At 49.8% G+C, this 17,405-nt stretch overlaps 1 protein-coding gene across 1 annotated transcript in view; it reads left to right on the top strand.

The window, feature by feature from the left end:
* The first annotated feature begins 222 nt into the window (after nucleotides 1-222).
* Nucleotides 223-17,405, top strand: part of SPNS3 (sphingolipid transporter 3 (putative)) — a 58,479-nt gene continuing 41,296 nt past the window's right edge. The window contains exons 1-7 of the mRNA XM_007937593.1: nucleotides 223-412; nucleotides 3,830-3,895; nucleotides 12,611-12,747; nucleotides 13,301-13,452; nucleotides 14,140-14,206; nucleotides 15,846-15,994; nucleotides 16,718-16,870. Coding sequence (XP_007935784.1) covers nucleotides 223-412; nucleotides 3,830-3,895; nucleotides 12,611-12,747; nucleotides 13,301-13,452; nucleotides 14,140-14,206; nucleotides 15,846-15,994; nucleotides 16,718-16,870 — 914 coding nt within the window. The remainder of the gene's footprint in view (nucleotides 413-3,829; nucleotides 3,896-12,610; nucleotides 12,748-13,300; nucleotides 13,453-14,139; nucleotides 14,207-15,845; nucleotides 15,995-16,717; nucleotides 16,871-17,405) is intronic.

The raw sequence follows: 17,405 nt of genomic DNA on the forward strand, positions 1-17,405 counted from the left end.
CGTCTGCCCTCTGGCAGGCCTCAGAGCTGAGGATGGTGAAACCTCACTGGTGAGGCTGCGGTGGGCTCGGCAGGAACCTGTGATAAGATGCCCAGCAGTTAGGGCAGCTGCTTAGAGGTTGGGAGGCTGGGAGCACACAGGAAGTGACTCGGTGCAGAGCTGATAGTCTTCACCCCGGCACCCGTCCCACAACAGGAGCTGCAGGCTGGCGCGTCTGTGGGGATGTCCGCAGGGCGCCGGGAGCCAAAGCCAGAGGGGCTCGGCGGGCACTATGGGACTCTGGCCTCAGACCAGCCACCCTCTCTGACTGCCCTCATCCCCTGGAGACTACCCCGCTGGAGAGCTTACGTGGCAGCTGCAGTGCTCTGCTACATCAACCTCCTGAACTACATGAACTGGTTCATCATTGCGGGTGAGGATGGGGGCCTCATCTGGAGCAGGACGGCCTGTTGCTCCACCCACTGGCTGCTCTGCTACCAGCTGGGGGCTGTGTATCCCACAGTGGCCTTCCAGCCAGTGGCCTTTGTTCTCTTGCAGCAGGTCTCTGGTATTCTCACCCCTAGAGGTAGTTTCCAGCCATGCTTGAAGGTGGGGGTGGGGAATTGAAGTTCCCCATCCAGCCCTAAGAAGCTAGGAAGGTGCAAAGTGGGTGAGGGGGCAGAGGACATGATGGGGTGTGAGTGGGTGAAGACAGCAGGGAGACTGGGTCTTCCAGGCAAAGGCTTTGAGGTTCTGGATGGGTCAGCCAGGGTGAGGCTGTGGAGGACAGGGCAGTCTGGCTGACCTCGGAGACCACTCTTTCTGGGCTTTTTCTGGGACCTCAGGTTGCTTGCAGACTCAGCACTTTCAACCTTCCTTCCTGTAGACCCCAGGGCTCCACAGGTTCTGTCTTCTCAACACTCACTCATTTACTCATTCATCCATTCACTCAGATTGGAGGCTCAGTCTTCTTTTCTCTTCTTGTCACTCATTGACTTTCTCCTTCATTCATTCAAGATTGACTGAGCACTGACTATAGACAGAACCCTCTGGTGGGCCCTGGGGACCCAGGGAGGGAAGTCAGGTTTGTAGTTCTGGCCTGACCTCAGGAATGAGCATCCTGTGAGGCCGAGGGAGAGGCTCATTAAATGAATCCTGCGAGGCAGAGAGATGCAGCCGGAGGAGGGAGGCACAGGCCAGGCTGGAGCACCGAGGGGCCTGCAGCAGCCCAGCCTCTCTGAGGCCAGGACATCGATTCTTTGGTTACCAGCTGTGCACACTAGAGAGTGCTATGAATGAGTGGAACCTCAGGGTTTCAGACATTACCAGATCTGGTTTCCATCTTTGAGGTGCTCAGGGGGACACAGAGCACACGTTCTGTCTAAGATAGGACAGAGAAGGGTGAATGTCAGCTGGAGCCCCAAGGATAGATGACTGAGGGGTCAGACAGAACTCACAGAGGAGAGGGTGTTTAATTTGGCCCTCGACAGCTGAGAAGATTGGAAAGGTGGGAATGAAGTGAGGAGAGCACACTCAGCCAGCCTGCACCAAGGCACATGGGGTTAAACTGCATATTCTGATCAGGGGTGGGGACAGGGGGATAAAGAGGAAATTACTCAGAAGAGGATGGTTAGGTCTAGATCATGGGCTTTTTGGACCACAAGCTGGGTACTTGGTCTTTTTCCTTTGGGGAATGGGGAGCCACAGAAAGTTTTTCTTTTCTTTTTTTTTTTTCTTTAATCGCAATCTGGATGAAAGTTTACAGAGCAAATTCATTTTCCATATAGCAATTCATACACATTTTGTTTCATGACGTTGATTGCAATCCTCATAACGTAACAGCTCTCCTCCCACTTCCTTCCTGTGGTTACCTCTTCCCTGTGTCCTTCTTTCTAATGCATTCCTGCCCTCTGAGCTATCCCCCAGTGCAAATTCTGCACTTTTTTTTTTTTTTAAAGTGAAGGGATAGCATCAGATTTGAGGCCCTGATGGAGGCAAAATGAAACAGAGGTCAGCTCAGAGGCTACTGCAATGGATTAGGTCTGAGTGAGGAGGCCTGAGTAGGAGTGTGGGCGAGGGCTTGAAGAGGAGGGAAGGAGGAAGCCAGCATGGGTATGGACATCCCAGCTGTCCTGGCTGGGCCTCAGCCCCTGAGTTCTGCCTAGCTGAGGTTCCTCCCTTCACTTCCCTTGGTTGTGGGAGAAGGAAGCCGTCCAGACGATAGAGGCCTGGAGAAGTGAAACTGTGCATAGTGCCTTTGCGACTTTTGTGGGCAGGTGGCTAGAACGCATAGCAGCTAAAATTCCCTTGTGTGAAATAGCCTTTTTTGGGGCCCAGCCCCCAGCCACCCCCAGAATGTCACAGTGCTGGGAGGAACCCTGGAGGAGAGAAGACAAAGGACTATTTCCCATTCCTAAAAATGCACTCACAGAAAATTTGTATTTAGCAATTTATTTTGCTTACCTGTATTGTCTATTGTTATCTGCAAGGAATATGTCTTATTTATGTGATCAAAAACATTAAAAGGGGGAAAAGGATGTAGAGGTTTGTACACCTGGGTGCAGTGGTGATGGAGTCCGAATCAAATATCTGAACAAAAATTTCTTATTTTGCTTCTTTGATTCTTTGATCTTTCTTTACCAGCTGGCAGGTCTTGGGGGTGTGGATGCGGGGGCTTCCTTCCCCACTGTGCGGGTTTTTTTTATAGTACCTCTTGAGCCCAGGAAGGAAGGTAGGGTATCTCTGGCTGGGATCCAAGTTCCACTCGTGCAGCCTGGCACAGGTTGGAGCCTCTGTTTCCCCATCTGTAAAATGGGAACAAAGATGGTCCCTACCTTTTAGGGTAACAATTGCAAGTGTCCAGTGCAGGACCTGGCTCTCAGCCATCTCAGAGTTGAAGGGAAATGATGATGATATTTCTGAATGATAACGGCAGGGCCAGAGCCTTACAGCCCAGCTGAGCAGGGGCCACAGACTCTGACCAGCCCTTTCTAAAATACCACCAAGTGGCCAAGAGGATTGCAAGGAACAGAGTCCAGAGTCTGGGGGCCTGCTTCCTCTCTCTGTACTAGACTCAGTGCTGACAGAAACAGCCCATGGCTTAGCAAAAACTTAGAGGGGCTTCAGAGCCCTGCCTGGTGCAGAGCAGGAGGTTGCATCCTCAGGGAGGTGAACTGAGGACAGACATACGTGGGACCTAAGTCTCTGAGGCTCTGTGTGTACACTCTTAAGTGTACTCATGCCTGTGGTTGAACATGCTTCTGTGTATACGTGTGCAGGTCATGGTGCACATGTCTTTGTGTAACGTGTTCATTTGTGCATATGCATGTCTGTGTCTGTCTGCTATGCTGCACAGCTCTGGAGACTTCCATTTACTCTGTAGTCTAAGTGACTGGCTGGGCACTGTGCTGCAAGGGGGAGCTGCCAGTCACTTGGACTATAATGTGAATGGCAGCCCTGCATGTGTATATGTGTATGTATGCCTGTGGGTGTGTCTGTCTGTGCATATCTCAATGTATATGTGCATGAGTGGTTGTATGAGACTGGGCTTACATGTAAGTGTGTGTTTATCTGTGCCTGTGGGTATATTTCTCTAGGAACGCCTGTTTGTATGCATATGCATATGTGTGTGTCCGTGTTTATGTGTCTCCGTGACTATGTGTTGATGATTGTGGGTGTGGGCTTGTGTGTAAGTGTATGTGTATGTATGTCTGTGCCTTTGGTCCAGGTGCCAGGCCCTGTGCTATGCTGGTCATCTGTGGCCCAGTCCCAAAGGCAGAGGCAGCTGCCCTTAGAGACCTGCCCTCGCCAGACTATTACCCACTCCTAAGCACTTCCCTTCTGTCCACAGGAGTGCTGCTGGATGTGCAGAAGTTTTTTCATATCAGTGACAGCAACGCGGGTTTGCTTCAGACTGGTAAGGAGCCAGTCCCTGGTCCTGGAGCTGGGCCCTGGGCTCAGGATGGGTGAAGCTCTGTGCCCAACTTCAGCCCTTGGGAAATCAAGTCCACTATGAAGCCTGAGAAGGAAACACTAAGGATGATGGGGTTTGGGCATTATTCTGGTTACCTAGTGCCACTCTGACAAGGAATATACCACAAATGGGATGGCCTTAACAAACAGGAGTTTATTCTTACAATTTGGAGGCTTTACGTCCAAGTTCAAAGTGCCAGGCTCTAGGGGCTGGGTGAAAGCCCCTCAACCTTGGGGTTCAGCTCAGCCTCCTGCTCCCAGCCCACTGGAACTAGAGGTGTTTCTTTACTCAGATGGCTGCTGGCTGGTGAGGCTGAGAAGCCCCAAGGTTGACAAGTCAAAACGCACAGTCCTGATATTACCAAACTACACGGCAGGCCATTAGCTTAAATCCATTGTAAGTCCCAAGGTTGGCAGAGCATAGCAGGCTGCTGAGCAATGACACGGCTACATGCAGAGTCCAAGCGTGCCATAACCTAGAGACCATTCCCAAGGCTTCTCCTTATATACAGGAAGCAGATCACATTCCCAAAGGCATCTACTTGGCTGCTTGTGGTAGATCCCACCATGGAGTTGATTGCCAGTCTCATCATGGGGAATAACTACCACCAGCTGCCCAGCCACTCAACCAGGCCCCGCCAAGTTGACACACAAACATAACCACCACAGGCATGCAGGGCAGTCTGGGTAGGAGGAGGAGCCAGTGTGAGCAAAGACCTAGCACTCCAGCAGCTCCTTCCGGTCTGAGTGTGAGAGCTGCAGCCCAAGCAGTGGGAGTGGGCTGGACAAGGCACCTAAGCATAGACCACAGCTGTGGTGTCAGACGTGCAGTTCTTTGGGATTTGTTAAGCACAGCTGTGCACTGGAGGCTAGAAATCCTGACTCGTGCTTTCCTTAGCAGACCAGAAAAACCTGACCACCAGGACACACAGACACATGCAGACACATCCCTCCACATGGGCTCCCGTGGGTTCTGGGCCCACCGGGAGCTTACAGCATGCCCTTTACAAGTCTTTGGGGTCACGAGGCACTAACTTTTCCCCTGTGGGCACCTGGATAGTGACGCACTGTTTTAGTTCTCTAGTGCTGCTATAACAGAAATACTGCAAGTGGATGGCTTTAACAAATAAACTTATTCTCTGACAGTTTAGGAGACTAGAAGTCTGAATTCAGGCCACCAGCTCTAGGGAAAGGCTTCTGTCTCTGTCAGCTCTGGGGAAGGCCCTTGTTTCTTCAGTTTCTAGTCTTTGGTTTGGTGATCTTGATGTGGTTTGGCATCTGTTTTCCCTCCTCTCTGTTTCTCTTAGGAGCTCTGGTAGCATGGTGCCTAAGGCACTTGACTGCTAACCAGAAGGCTGGTGGTTCAAACCCACCAGCCACTTCTCGGAAGGAAGGTTGGGCATTCCTACTTCCATAGTGATACTGCCTCGGAAACCCAAGGAGGGGTCGCTATGAATCAGGGCCGACTCAATGGCAAATAACAACAACAACTGTTTCTCTTGCTTCCTTGTTTAATCTCTTTTATATCTCAAAAGGGATTGATTTAAAATACACTCTAAACTAATCTGTGTCTCATTAACATAACAAAGAAAAAATATTCCCAAATGGAATTATAACCACAGATATAGGGGTTAGGATTTACAACACATATTTTTGGGGACACACAATTCTATCTATAACACAGACACACATGTACTCACATATCTGTGGACACCATCTCAACACATGACACATACGTGTGCACACACCAACCTGTAATTAGCACACATATGGGTTCTTCTCTTGTGGTCCCTCCTTCCTCCAAACAGTCCACCACCTCAAAGCTCTAGAAGGGCTCTCCAGCTGGGGTACACAAAAACTCTCCAGGGAGTACGTGAGCACAGAGACTTTCCAGACAATCCATTTCCAGATCTCAAGGCCTGAACATTTCTCCCCTGACCTGGATCTGCTGAAAACAAGCCTATGGGCTGCTGCCAGTCTCCTGTCTCACCTCCCCTTTTATTATCACCTTTCCACCAATTCTGCAAACGGTAAACACGCTCAGCAGCTAACCCAAAGGTTGGTGGCTTGCGCCCACCCAGAGGTGCCTTGGAAGAAAGGCCTGGCAATCTACTTCAGAAAACTCAGCCATTAAAAACCCCATGGAGCACAGCTGTCCCCTGACACACATGGGCTCACCAGGACTCAGGACCAACTCCATGGCAACTAGTTATTTTCCTCCATTTTAAGCAGAAAGATACATTGCTGCCCAACAGGGGAGTTTACTGTGGTGCACTGTCCTGGGGTGCAGCAACCTCTCGGGGGCTAAAGAGAGGGACCCCTGGTGGATACTTGACTTCTGCTGGGGAGACTTGGAAACAAGGCAAGGAGAGCATCAAGGCTGGAGCTGGTTCCTCCAGGCCACAAACCCATGGCAAGACGCCAGCCCTTATCTGGCTCACCCGATGTGTGGCTGTCTGCTATTTATCTCCAAATTAGGATTCAGTAGAGATATGGTTGTCTCGGGGATGGTGTTAACACATTTATTTCAATGAAAAAATGAAGCCAACAATTTCCTTACAGATAGTCAGTCTGATTTGGCTACTGGGTTTAATGAAAGAGGATTGGCTTTGCTAATTAGACTGTGGTGGATGTTTCCCATAAGAAGAATGAATTCCATCTTCAAGACTAAGGATTGGATGAAAAAATACTTTTAAAACACATGCAGTAATTCCAGAGATCACATCCTTTGTAATTAGTTAAATATCTGAGGAAAATATTTTAAATGTCAGCTGAAAGCATGTGAGGGTACACACCTACTGCCATCGAGTCGGTCCTGACTCATAGTGACCCTTTAGGACAGAGTAGAACTGCCCCATGGGGTTTCTAAGGGTAGAAATCTTTATGGAAGCAGACTGCCTCATCTTCTCCCATGAAGTGGTTAGTGGGTTTGAACTGCTCATTTTTTGGTTAGCAGCCCAATGTGTAATCACTACACCACCAGAGCTCCTGGAGGAGTACATAGTTCTTTAAGAGTCACCTGAGCAGAAGTTAGAAGACCACTGCTTTAGAAGACAAATCTTTTCCAATTGTTTGTCAGTCTCAGGGCTGGGAGACTGGGCAGTTGGCTGCCAACTGGAGACAACTTCTAGTCGTATTTCCAGCCCAAGGGAGATCATTTCAGCTGAATGACTACAACCTTCTCAATTAAACAGATAATGGTAATTGAATCAACCCTGGTTGACCCTTTTCTGCAACCCTGGTTCTTATGGTGAATAGGATTATTACTCCAAGGCCCTTCATAAATGAGATGCTGTGGAGGGAGAAGTGTGTGTGGATGTGGGTGGATGTGAGTGTGTGGGTGGGAATGTGTGTATGAGAATGTATGTGAGTTAGTTGTACATGAATCTCTGTGTCAGTGTGTGTGCATGAATGTGTTAATGTGTGTATGTTGCATGGATGTATGTGTGTTAGGTGTGGGGTAGAAATGTATGTAAGTGTGTTAATGTGTGTTAGTGTGTGTATGGATATGTATGTATGTGGTGAGGATGTGTGTGTGAGTATGCTAATAATGTGTGTGAGTTACTGTGTGCATGGATGTCTGTGTGTGTGAGTATATATTTGTAGGTGACTGAAGGGAAGGGCCATCTTTGCAAAATTGATCCAAGAAGGGGCTTTACAAAGAGCAGTTGGCTTGGAGGCCCAGTGATCAGACTTGTCTCCAGCACTAATCACTGGATGACCTCAGAGGAGTCTCTTCGCCTTTCTGGTCAAAGTGCAATGGCCCTAAGGCGCCCCCTGCTGCCTGTCCATAAGGCTGCAGAGAGAAGGAAATTGACAGAGAGCTTGGGTAGCTATGAGGGCAAGGGTGGGGATGGGGGAAGCAGTGGTCACACCTCCCTACATGAGACAGAGAGGCTGTTGAATGGAGTTAGTTAATTAATTAATAATATTTAAAACTAACTCTGATTTCACTGCCTGGCAAGATTCTAAGTGCTTTCTAATATTTACTCATTTAATCTTCACAACAATCTCATGAGGCAGGTATTATTATTATCTGTTTTACAGATGATGAAGCTGAGGCACAGAAAGTTTATGGAGCTTGTCAAAGGTAACATTGCTAGTAAGTGGCAGAGCCGGGATTTGAACCCAGGCAGTCTGCCTGCAGAATCCATCTCTTAACCCTTGCGCTCATTAATTACTCCCACCTTGCCACAGAGGGAACTCTGGTGGCCTAGTGCCTAAGGCATTTGACTGCTAACCAGAAGTCTGGCTGTTCAAACCCACTAGCCACTCCTTGGAAGGAAGGTTGGGCAATCTACTTCTGTAGATACCGCCTTGGAAACCCAAGGAGGGGTTACTAAGAGTCGGATCAACCTGACGGCAGTGAGTTTGGTTTGGTCTGCCACAGAAATGATTGGAATTTGGAGAGTCTAGGCATGAGGACTGCTGCCTTCTCTTTGGGGGCAGGTCTCCATCTGCAGGTTTAAGACATTTGTGTCTTGTAAGGGGTCCGTGCTCCACAAAACTGTAAATGTATTAGAAGATTTGAGGAGATATTTTCCGTAACTCTTGGGTAAAGGATTTACGTGTAAATAAGACATTAGACACATTCCTCCTGAAAATGGAGCAAAACTCAAAATCATAAAAAAAGACCGGCTTACTGGTCTGATAGAGACTGGTGAAATCCCCGAGACAATGGTCCTCAGTCACCTCTCAGGTCTCCAATTGAATTCACTCTCATCGCTTAACTTCCAGCCCAACAATAGACCGGTCTGCGAGGTGAACAATTATGCTAGGTAGGTACACTCCTTAGAATCAAGCATGGGAAATCAGAGGGCAGCATTTGCTCAGGGAGAAAGCTCAGAGGGCAAGAATGTGTAGGAAAGAAGGACACAGGGAAAAGGTAACCACAGGGAGGAAGTGAGAAGAGAGCTGTTGCATTGTGGGGAATTGCAGTCAGTGTTATGGAACAAAATGTGTATGAACTGTTGAATGGCAAACGAATTTGCTCTGTGAACTTTCACCCAAATCACAATGGAAAAAACAAAACCACAATCCTCCTAAAGGAATAGTGATACATTCTGTGTGATGGTGATTGAAGCCATAAATGTACTTAGTAATAATAATAAAAAATAACATTTGTTCAGCTTATACATGAAGGCATTCACTGCCCTTTATTTTATTTAATAGTCTCTAATGGGTGGTATAAATGGTTAACATGCTTGGCTGGTAATCAGAAGGTTGGAGAGTTGACTTCATCCAGAGGCATCTCAGAAGAAAGGCCTGGCAATCTACTTCTGAAAAATCTGCCACTACTAACCCTATGGGAGCTCTGGTGGCATAGTGCCTAAGGCACTTGACTGCTAACCAGAAGGCTGGCGGTTCAAATCCACCAGCCACTCCTCGGAAGGAAGTTTGGGCAATCTACTTCCGCAATGATACCACCCCGGAAACACAAGGAAGGGTCGCTATGAGTCAGGTCTGACTCAACAGCACACAACAACAACAACACACTTGGAGCACACTTCTACTCTGACACAGACAGAGTCACCATGATTTAGAGTCAGCTCCATGGCACCTGGTTTTACTGGTTAGTTTAGCCCTAGAGCTTACATTTTTAATTCTTTAATATAAAGGACTGGGAAGATTATTCAATACAAAATGTATTAAAGTCAAGCAACAGTGCAATAGAAAAATGGGCGTAGATTGCAAACATAAGAACACTTACTCAAACTTGCTGGGTATAATGCAAATTGAAACATCAGTGAGATCCCATTTGTTTTCCAACTATTAAAAGAAAATGATCAGTTGTATCAAGTGTCAGCAAAGCCACTGGCACATACTTCTATTGTAGTGGAAATTGATACAGGCTTTTTTGGAGTTTTTTTTTTTTTTTTGGGGGGGGCAGTAGCTATTAAAATGTTAAATGCCATTGATACCAGAGATTATTCTCTGTGGAAGCATTAGTTTGAACCATATTAAATTGCCGTTTTTGTAGGTCAAAACTGGCCTAATTTCAGCAACTGAATATGGCTCAACCTAATACTAGAGTGAGTCATGGGGTGGGGGTGGGGCAGGGGCGGGGTGGGGAGTGAGAGGGAATGGAGCCTGAGTTGAGAAGAATCTGATCATTCATTGGGCTCAGAAAGTGTCAATCATTTGTGCTCAACAGATGAGTGGAGACCCAGATATTTGGCAGGGGCCTCTATGGCCTGAAGCCCTTGAACTCTGGGATCTGGTGCAGGAGGGTTCAGAACTTTCCTTTTCCATCTTTGGCTGTTGCTGGTTCTTCATGGCTTAGCCCAGGCAGCGGGTTCCCTGGACTGTCCAGCTTGGAGGCGGTGAGCCCACCAACCCCAGAGGTGGAAGGTGATTGTCTGTAAGGAAAGGGAGCCTTGTGTGCACGTATCCATGTATTACGGTTGCTGTTGAGTCAGTTCCCACTCATGATGACCCCATGTGTGTCGGGCAGAACTACGTTCCATGGGGTTTTCAATAGTTAATTTCTCAGAATAATTGCCAAGTCTTTCTTCTGACATGCCTCTGGGTGGACAAATCTCCAAACCTTCACTTGGCAGTAAGTGCCTTAACCATTTGCACCACCTGGGATTCCATGCATTGTAAAAAAAAAAAATCAAACTCACTGCTGTCAAGTCAATTGCGACTCATTGTGACCCTTCCTTGGGTTTCCGAGGTGGTATCACTATGGAAGTAGATTGCCCAATCTTCTTTCCGAGGAGTGGCTGGGGGATTTGAACTGCCAGCCTCCTGGGTAGCAGTCAAATGCCTTAGGCACTATGCCACCAGAGCTCCCACCCGTGTATTATAGTCAAACAAAAATGTGGCAATATCTTTGTCTTTGTTAAATAACCAACCACATTCATGAATTCAGTTATTACTCACTGCCATCGAGTCGGACCCGACTCATAGCTACTCCTCCTTGGGTTTCCGAGGCGGTATCACTATGGAAGTAGATTGCCCAACCTTCCTTCCGAGGAGTGGCTGGTGGATTTGAACCACCAGCCTTCTGGTTAGCAGTCAAATGCCTTAGGCACTACACCACCAGCGCTCCCATTAATTCAGCAGGCAATATTAATAAGAGTCTAATTTAAAAATTGATTATATAAATACAACTGTCAGGTCAGGGGAATGTTTTACGTACTCAGGAAAAGCAGCTCTTTCCCGGCCTCCTGGGTTTATAACCAATGGGCTCATTCCTGTGCTCATCTGCTATGAAATCAGGCCTCAAGCAGACTTTCCTTTCCTCCTGCCACGACTCTCATCCTAGGAAGTGCTCTTGTTTGCTGGTGTCAAGTTGGCTGGCTCCCAACTCATGGCGACACCATGCTCTCTCCTGCCCCATTTCCAGGATTGGCTGCAGACTGAGCTGTTGTGCTCCACAGGGTTTGCACTGGCTGATTTTCAGAAGTAGATCACCAGGCCTTTCTTCCCATCTCAGCTTGTTCAGCATTGTTTTGGTCACTTCTGTGCTGCTCTAACAGAAAAATACCACAAACAGGATAGCTTGAACAAACAGGAGTTTGTTCTCTTACCATTTTGAAGGCTTTGAGTCTGAGTTCAAAGTGCCATGCTCTAGGGGCTGGGTGGAAACCCCTTAACCTTGGGCTTCAGCTCTGCCTCCTGCTCCCGGCCCACTGAAGCTGGAGGCTTTTCTTCACTCAGTCAGCTGCTGGCTGCTGAGGCTGACAAACCCGAGGTTGACAATTAAAAAGGCACAGTCCCAATGGCATGGCAGGCCACTAATTCAAATCCAGAGGAAGTCCCACGATCAGCAGGGCATGGCAGGCTGTTGAACAACAACTTGGCAATGTGTAGGGTTCAAGTAGGCCCCAAGGCTAGAGACCATTCCCAAAGCTTCTCCTTATATATGGGAAGCAGACCACACCCCTAAAGTGGCTACTCAGCTGCTCGTGCAGATTCCGCCATGGAGGTGATTGCCAGTGTCATAATAGGGAATAACTACCCCCAGCTGCCCAGCCACTCAACAGGGCCCAGCCAAGCTGACAACAACCTTAACTACCACAAACATCATAGCAACAAAGTAGTCTCCACTGACCGATGGATGGTGGCTGAACACAAGGTGCATTGATTGGGAATCAAACCTGGGTCTTCCACATGGAAGGTGAGAATTCTACCACTGACCACATGCCCCTTAACAACAGGTGTGGGAGTGATAAATCAAAGCAACCTCAATATTCAAAAAGGGCAGGGGGCACCGTGGGGCTCCCAAGAGTTAGAAATTCCAGTAAAGGCAGAAAACTGGTGTCCATTGAACATGCCAGGCTCTGTTCCAGGACTCTACCTTCCCTGTTCATCTTCTAGGAAGATGGGATGTTGATGGCTTCATTGTTGAGATGATGCTCAGAGAGGGGGAGCTAGTTACCCAAAGCCACACAGTAAGCAAGTAGCTGAGCTTGGATTCGAACCCAGGCCCCAGATCCCCACACACTTCCTAGTCACCCCCACTCTGGGCTGAGTTGTTGGCTGGGAATTGGGAGAGTCATGTCATCTTTTCATCACCATGTCTGGATCCACTGTCCTGGGGCCAGCTCATGATGTCTGGGTCAGGCCCTCTCCACGGACCTGCTGGGCTATCGGCCATGGATCTTGGTGGTAGTGGGGGAGGGCTCATGCTACCCTTTGATGTCTCCCCCAGTCTTCATTGGCTGCCTGCTGCTTTCTGCGCCCGTGTTTGGCTACCTGGGAGACCGACACAGCCGCAAGGCAACGCTGAGCTTTGGGATCCTGCTCTGGTCAGGAGCTGGCCTCTCTAGCTCCTTCATCTCCTCCCAGGTGTGTTCCCCTGCCTGCTTCCTCCCTGAGCCAGAACTATGGGTGCTGAGGGGTGATAGTTTGCTCCTTTCTAGGCTCCTCTCCAGTCTTGGGACTTACCGTCCAGGGCTGAGAGAGAAGGTGCAGGCGCAGCCTCCAAGCCCAAGCCTGCTCAGGCGCCAGAGCCACTTAGACTCGCCTAATAACAGGCTTCCTCTCTTGCATCTGCCAGTGCTGCCTGTGGCTTCACTTCTGCCTGACTTTGCTCGGGGTGTGGGTGTAGGATGCCAGCTACTATCTTCAGGACTCAGTCTGGTTAGCAAAGGCAGTGACCTGGAGATGGGCTCCCCTGGCCGCGAGGGGAGGTGGTGGCTGCAGGTACCGGCAGGGAGAAGCTGTGAGATTTTGGGAATCTGGGGTTGCCAAGGATGATGAGGTGTCCACAGCCCTGATCCCCTCTCCCTCCCATGGAGACACATGTCACGTGGTCCCCTTGAGCCCTTTGACAAATCCTCGGATCTTGCCCTCGGGTGGTTTCTGGAACTCACCATGATTCTGTGCATGGCCCACCCAGTATTCCTGGCTCTTCTTTCTGTCCCGGGGTGTTGTGGGCACCGGCACAGCCAGCTACTCTACCATCGCACCCACTGTCCTGGGTGACCTCTTCGTGAGGGACCAACGGACCCGAGTGCTGGCCATCTTCTACATCTTCATCCCTGTTGGAAGGTTAGTATCAATCCTGAGTCCACTTCCCCGGGTGGTAAACTGAGGCCCAAAGGAATCAGAATGGGCTGGGCTGAGGGTAGGAGAGATCAAACCAGGAGATGGGATTGAAATCCCAATTCCACCCCTTTGTAACCATATCTCTCTAAGTCTCAGTTTTCCTCATCTGTAAATTGGGGCAATAACACCCACTCACGGGCTGTGGTGAGTATGAGAGATAATAAGGATGCTTCCCACTGGTTAGTTCCCTCCTAGAAGTGGGGAGAAGGGCAGTGTGCCGTGGGTCCTGCTTAGGGTACCACTGCTTTAGGGTACGATACAACGAAGTGTGTTTGGGCAGGCCTTGCACCCCAAAGAGGATGGGGCAGAGTGGGATTTCCAGCCAGACCCTTGAACTCTGACCCAGGTTTCCTGAAATCGCCTGACTCAGGCAGGGCTGAGCCTTGGGTGGGGAGTTCTCATGTGGGAGAGAGTGGCGCTGGGCATGGCGCAGGAGCCAAAGGTCACTGGTGAGTTGACCAAGGGCAGCGGACATCTGGGCCTCATGTGGCTCACTTTCCTGGTGTTTCTGAGCACTATGAGCCTGCTGAGGGCTGACTGTTAGGGATGGGGGCACCGTGGCCAAACTGGTTTTGGGTTGCCTCCCTGCCCCAGCCCTCACTGCCCCTTTCCCTTGCTCCTCTGTTGCAGTGGTCTGGGCTACGTGCTGGGGTCTGTTGTGACTGAGCTGACTGGGAACTGGCGTTGGGCCCTCCGCGTGAGTTCAGCTTCCTTTTCTCCCCTCTGCTCCTCCCACCCCTCTGGCTCCAGGCCGGCAGGGACTTTCCAGGCTCCAATGGCCTTAGCCTCTTGGCAAGATAACTGGTGCCATGGGGGGTGGTCAGATGTTGGGTGTTTGGGAGCTCATATGGAACATGGGCTATGGAATGTGACCCTGGGTTCATTTTACTAACTATGTGACGTCAAGAAAATCGCCTCAGTCTTCAGAGCCTCAGTTTGTTACCCGTGAAGTGTGGATAATAAGAGCTACCTGATAGAATCTTTAGGATTAATGAGACAAGGGATGAAAAATTCCTGGTCCAAGGCCAGGGCACACAGAAAGTCCTTAAGGACCAGCAGCTAGGGTTACTCAGGATACCCAGGAAAATACCTGGTCAGCCCTGTTGGGGGTTCAATCCCATTGGATCAGACTTGGGCAAGAATATAACCAATCAGAAGAGGAAGGGATCAATGTCAAGAGGGGGCTGGGGACTTGGTCCTGGAGGAAGCAACCTCAGAAGTGTTTTCTGGGTGCAAATCTCTGCAGAGCTGGTTTGTGTGAGGCTGTGGAAGGCAGAGTCAGACTGGGAGGTGGGGTGAGCTTCAAAAAGGTGGGCCTGAACTTGGTCTGCATGGTCTGAGCTGTTTAAAGGCTGCACTAAGGCAGGCAGTGAACTCCCCGTCCTTGGGGGTAAAAGAGCAGGGGGACCGCTAGGAGAGGACTCTGTGGCCGGATGATGTGGCAGATGGAGACATGGGTCAGGAAAAAGGACAGTTCTTGGGGCAACTGGAGTCAGTTCTCAACAGTTGGGGTCAGCATAGTTGGACTTCAGCTCTCAACCACCTTGGCCCACTGAGCTGTGTAGATCAGCATCAACATTGAAATCATGCCAGGGCTGTGCTTTACAGGGGTACCCACTAAAACCACTACCGTTGGGTTGATCTCGACTCATAGCAACCTTGTAGGACAGAGTAGAACTGCCCCTTAGGGTTTCCAAGGCTGTAATTTTTTTTTTTTTTTTTTCCCCTCTAGCATTTATTTTTTAAAAATTGTGATTTGGGTGAAAATTTACAGAGCAAATTCACTTTCCATACAGCAGTCCACATACACTTTGTCTCATGACATTGACTACAATTTACCCAAATGCAACAGCTCCCCTCCCACTTCCTCCTGATAGTTATCTCTTCCCTGTGTCCATCCCTCCATGCATTCCTGCCCCCTGAGCTGTCTCCCTGTGCATAAGCAGCCCTTCTTTCTCCCACGATTGTTCTCTCCAAGGAGTGTATCTACCTCAGGTAAATGTTCAGCTCATATTCCAAAGCTGTAATCTTTACAGAAACAGACTGTCTTTTCTTTCTCCTGCTGAATGGCTGGTGGGTTCAAACCTTTTGGTTAACAGCTGAATACCACTATGCCATCAGAGCTCCCTATGTAGGGATAAGGAATGAGAAACAGTGGTATGTCCAGCTCTGTGTATAAGCAGCACCCAGAAAATTAGCTGCATCGAGGGCACAGTGTATCCTGAGAGCCTGGACCACAGAGTTCAGACCCCAGGGCGGGCCCTGTGGCCAGTCACCTCAGAAATCCTGTGACATGGGCACACAGCACTGAGCCTGCTGGGCCCGTCTACCCCCAGATCATGCCCTGCCTGGAGGCCGTGGCCTTGGTCCTGCTCATCTTGCTGGTTCCAGACCCACCCCGGGGAGCTGCTGAGAAGCAGGGGGAGGTGGCCACAGGGGGCCCGAGGAGCAGCTGGTGTGAGGACGTCAGATGCCTGGTAAGAAAGTGAGTGTCCCTGTTCCCTACTGCATGCCACAGAAAAGCCCCATCTACATCACCTCCTTCTCTCCACCTCCAGGGAGCCCTCGCCACAGCATTCAAAGCTCTCTTCCTCCTCTAAGTTCCCATTCTCATCACCTGGCATGCCCCTCACTGGCCTAGGGCTTAGCTCCCATCACCAGGTGACACAATTTGGCCTGGGAAAGAGGCAGGTAGCATGGGTTCCAGCCTTGGCTCTGCCTCCGACTTAACCCTGAGTTAAGACTCTGACTCACTTTCCTTATGTATTCGATGGACGTAATCTTCAAGCTTCATGGGACCATATCATCCTTTGTCCCAGGCATGGCAAGGAGGTGGACAGGAGTCAACTGGACTCTCAGGCCTCATGATTCACTGAGATGTGGGGCACGGGCAGGGCATAGTGCTCATTGTTACAGGGCCGTAAGACCAGTTGAAAGGACTTAGGAGAAGAAGGGGCAGGGATGGCTTCCGGGAGAACGTAATATTGGATGTGGGTCTTTCAAAATGAGGAGATTTGGTCCTCTAGAGGGGAGGGAGGAAGGTACAGCTTGAGCAAAGGTGTGCAGGTGGGATATGCAGGTGTTCTCAGGGGATGCCGTGGAGTCTGCTGCTCAGAAGCTGGAGCCTGTGGCGCCCTGAACGCCCAGGAGAGGGGACAGGTACAAATCTGGTCCTCTTCCGCTTCAGTCAGGCCATCTTCTCTTACAGCTGGAGTTTTATGTGGTCGACCCTGGGAGTGACAGCCATGGCCTTTGTGACTGGAGCCCTGGGCTTCTGGATCCCCAAGTTTCTGTTTGAGGCCCGTGTGGTTCACAGGCTGCAGCGTCCCTGCCTCCAGGAGCTGTGCAACAGCCAGGACAGGTGAGGGACCCCTGGGAGCCCTGGGCACCCGACTCAGGTGACAGGTGGTGGGGAGGTTTTGAGCCTCAAAGCTCAGTCTCTCTGGGCTTGCGGTGCTCTGCAGAGACAGGCCTGGGAACTGCCTGGTAGGCAGGAGGCCTTGTTCTTGCTTCAGCTCAGTCCCTGCTGCCCTGGTGGCTATGGGCAGCTTCCTTGCCCTCTTTGGGCCCAAGTCCTTCTCTTTCCATTATTGGGGCTTTTGTGGGGGTACTGGGTGGGAGGTGAGGCTTCTGTGGGGCCTGGGAGATGACGGGATTCCTGGACAATCTTCCTTTGGAGAGGCCCATAGTGTCTTCTGTCAGGCCATCCTATTTTACAAATGACAAATTGAGGCACTGAGAAGCATAGCATACCACCATTGCTAACTGGGGTTAGGGATTTTATGCATGCGTTCATTCATTCTCTGCCTCATTTGAGGTGCTAAGAGTCCTGGAATAGCATAGAAATGAAGGGCCTACAGTTAGCAAGTACCTTGCTCTCAGGGATGCCCTCTTCT

This window comes from Orycteropus afer, unplaced genomic scaffold (assembly GCF_000298275.1).
Source record: "Orycteropus afer afer isolate SDZICR_OR568_19922 unplaced genomic scaffold, OryAfe1.0 scaffold00042, whole genome shotgun sequence".
Taxonomy (NCBI): domain Eukaryota; kingdom Metazoa; phylum Chordata; class Mammalia; order Tubulidentata; family Orycteropodidae; genus Orycteropus; species Orycteropus afer.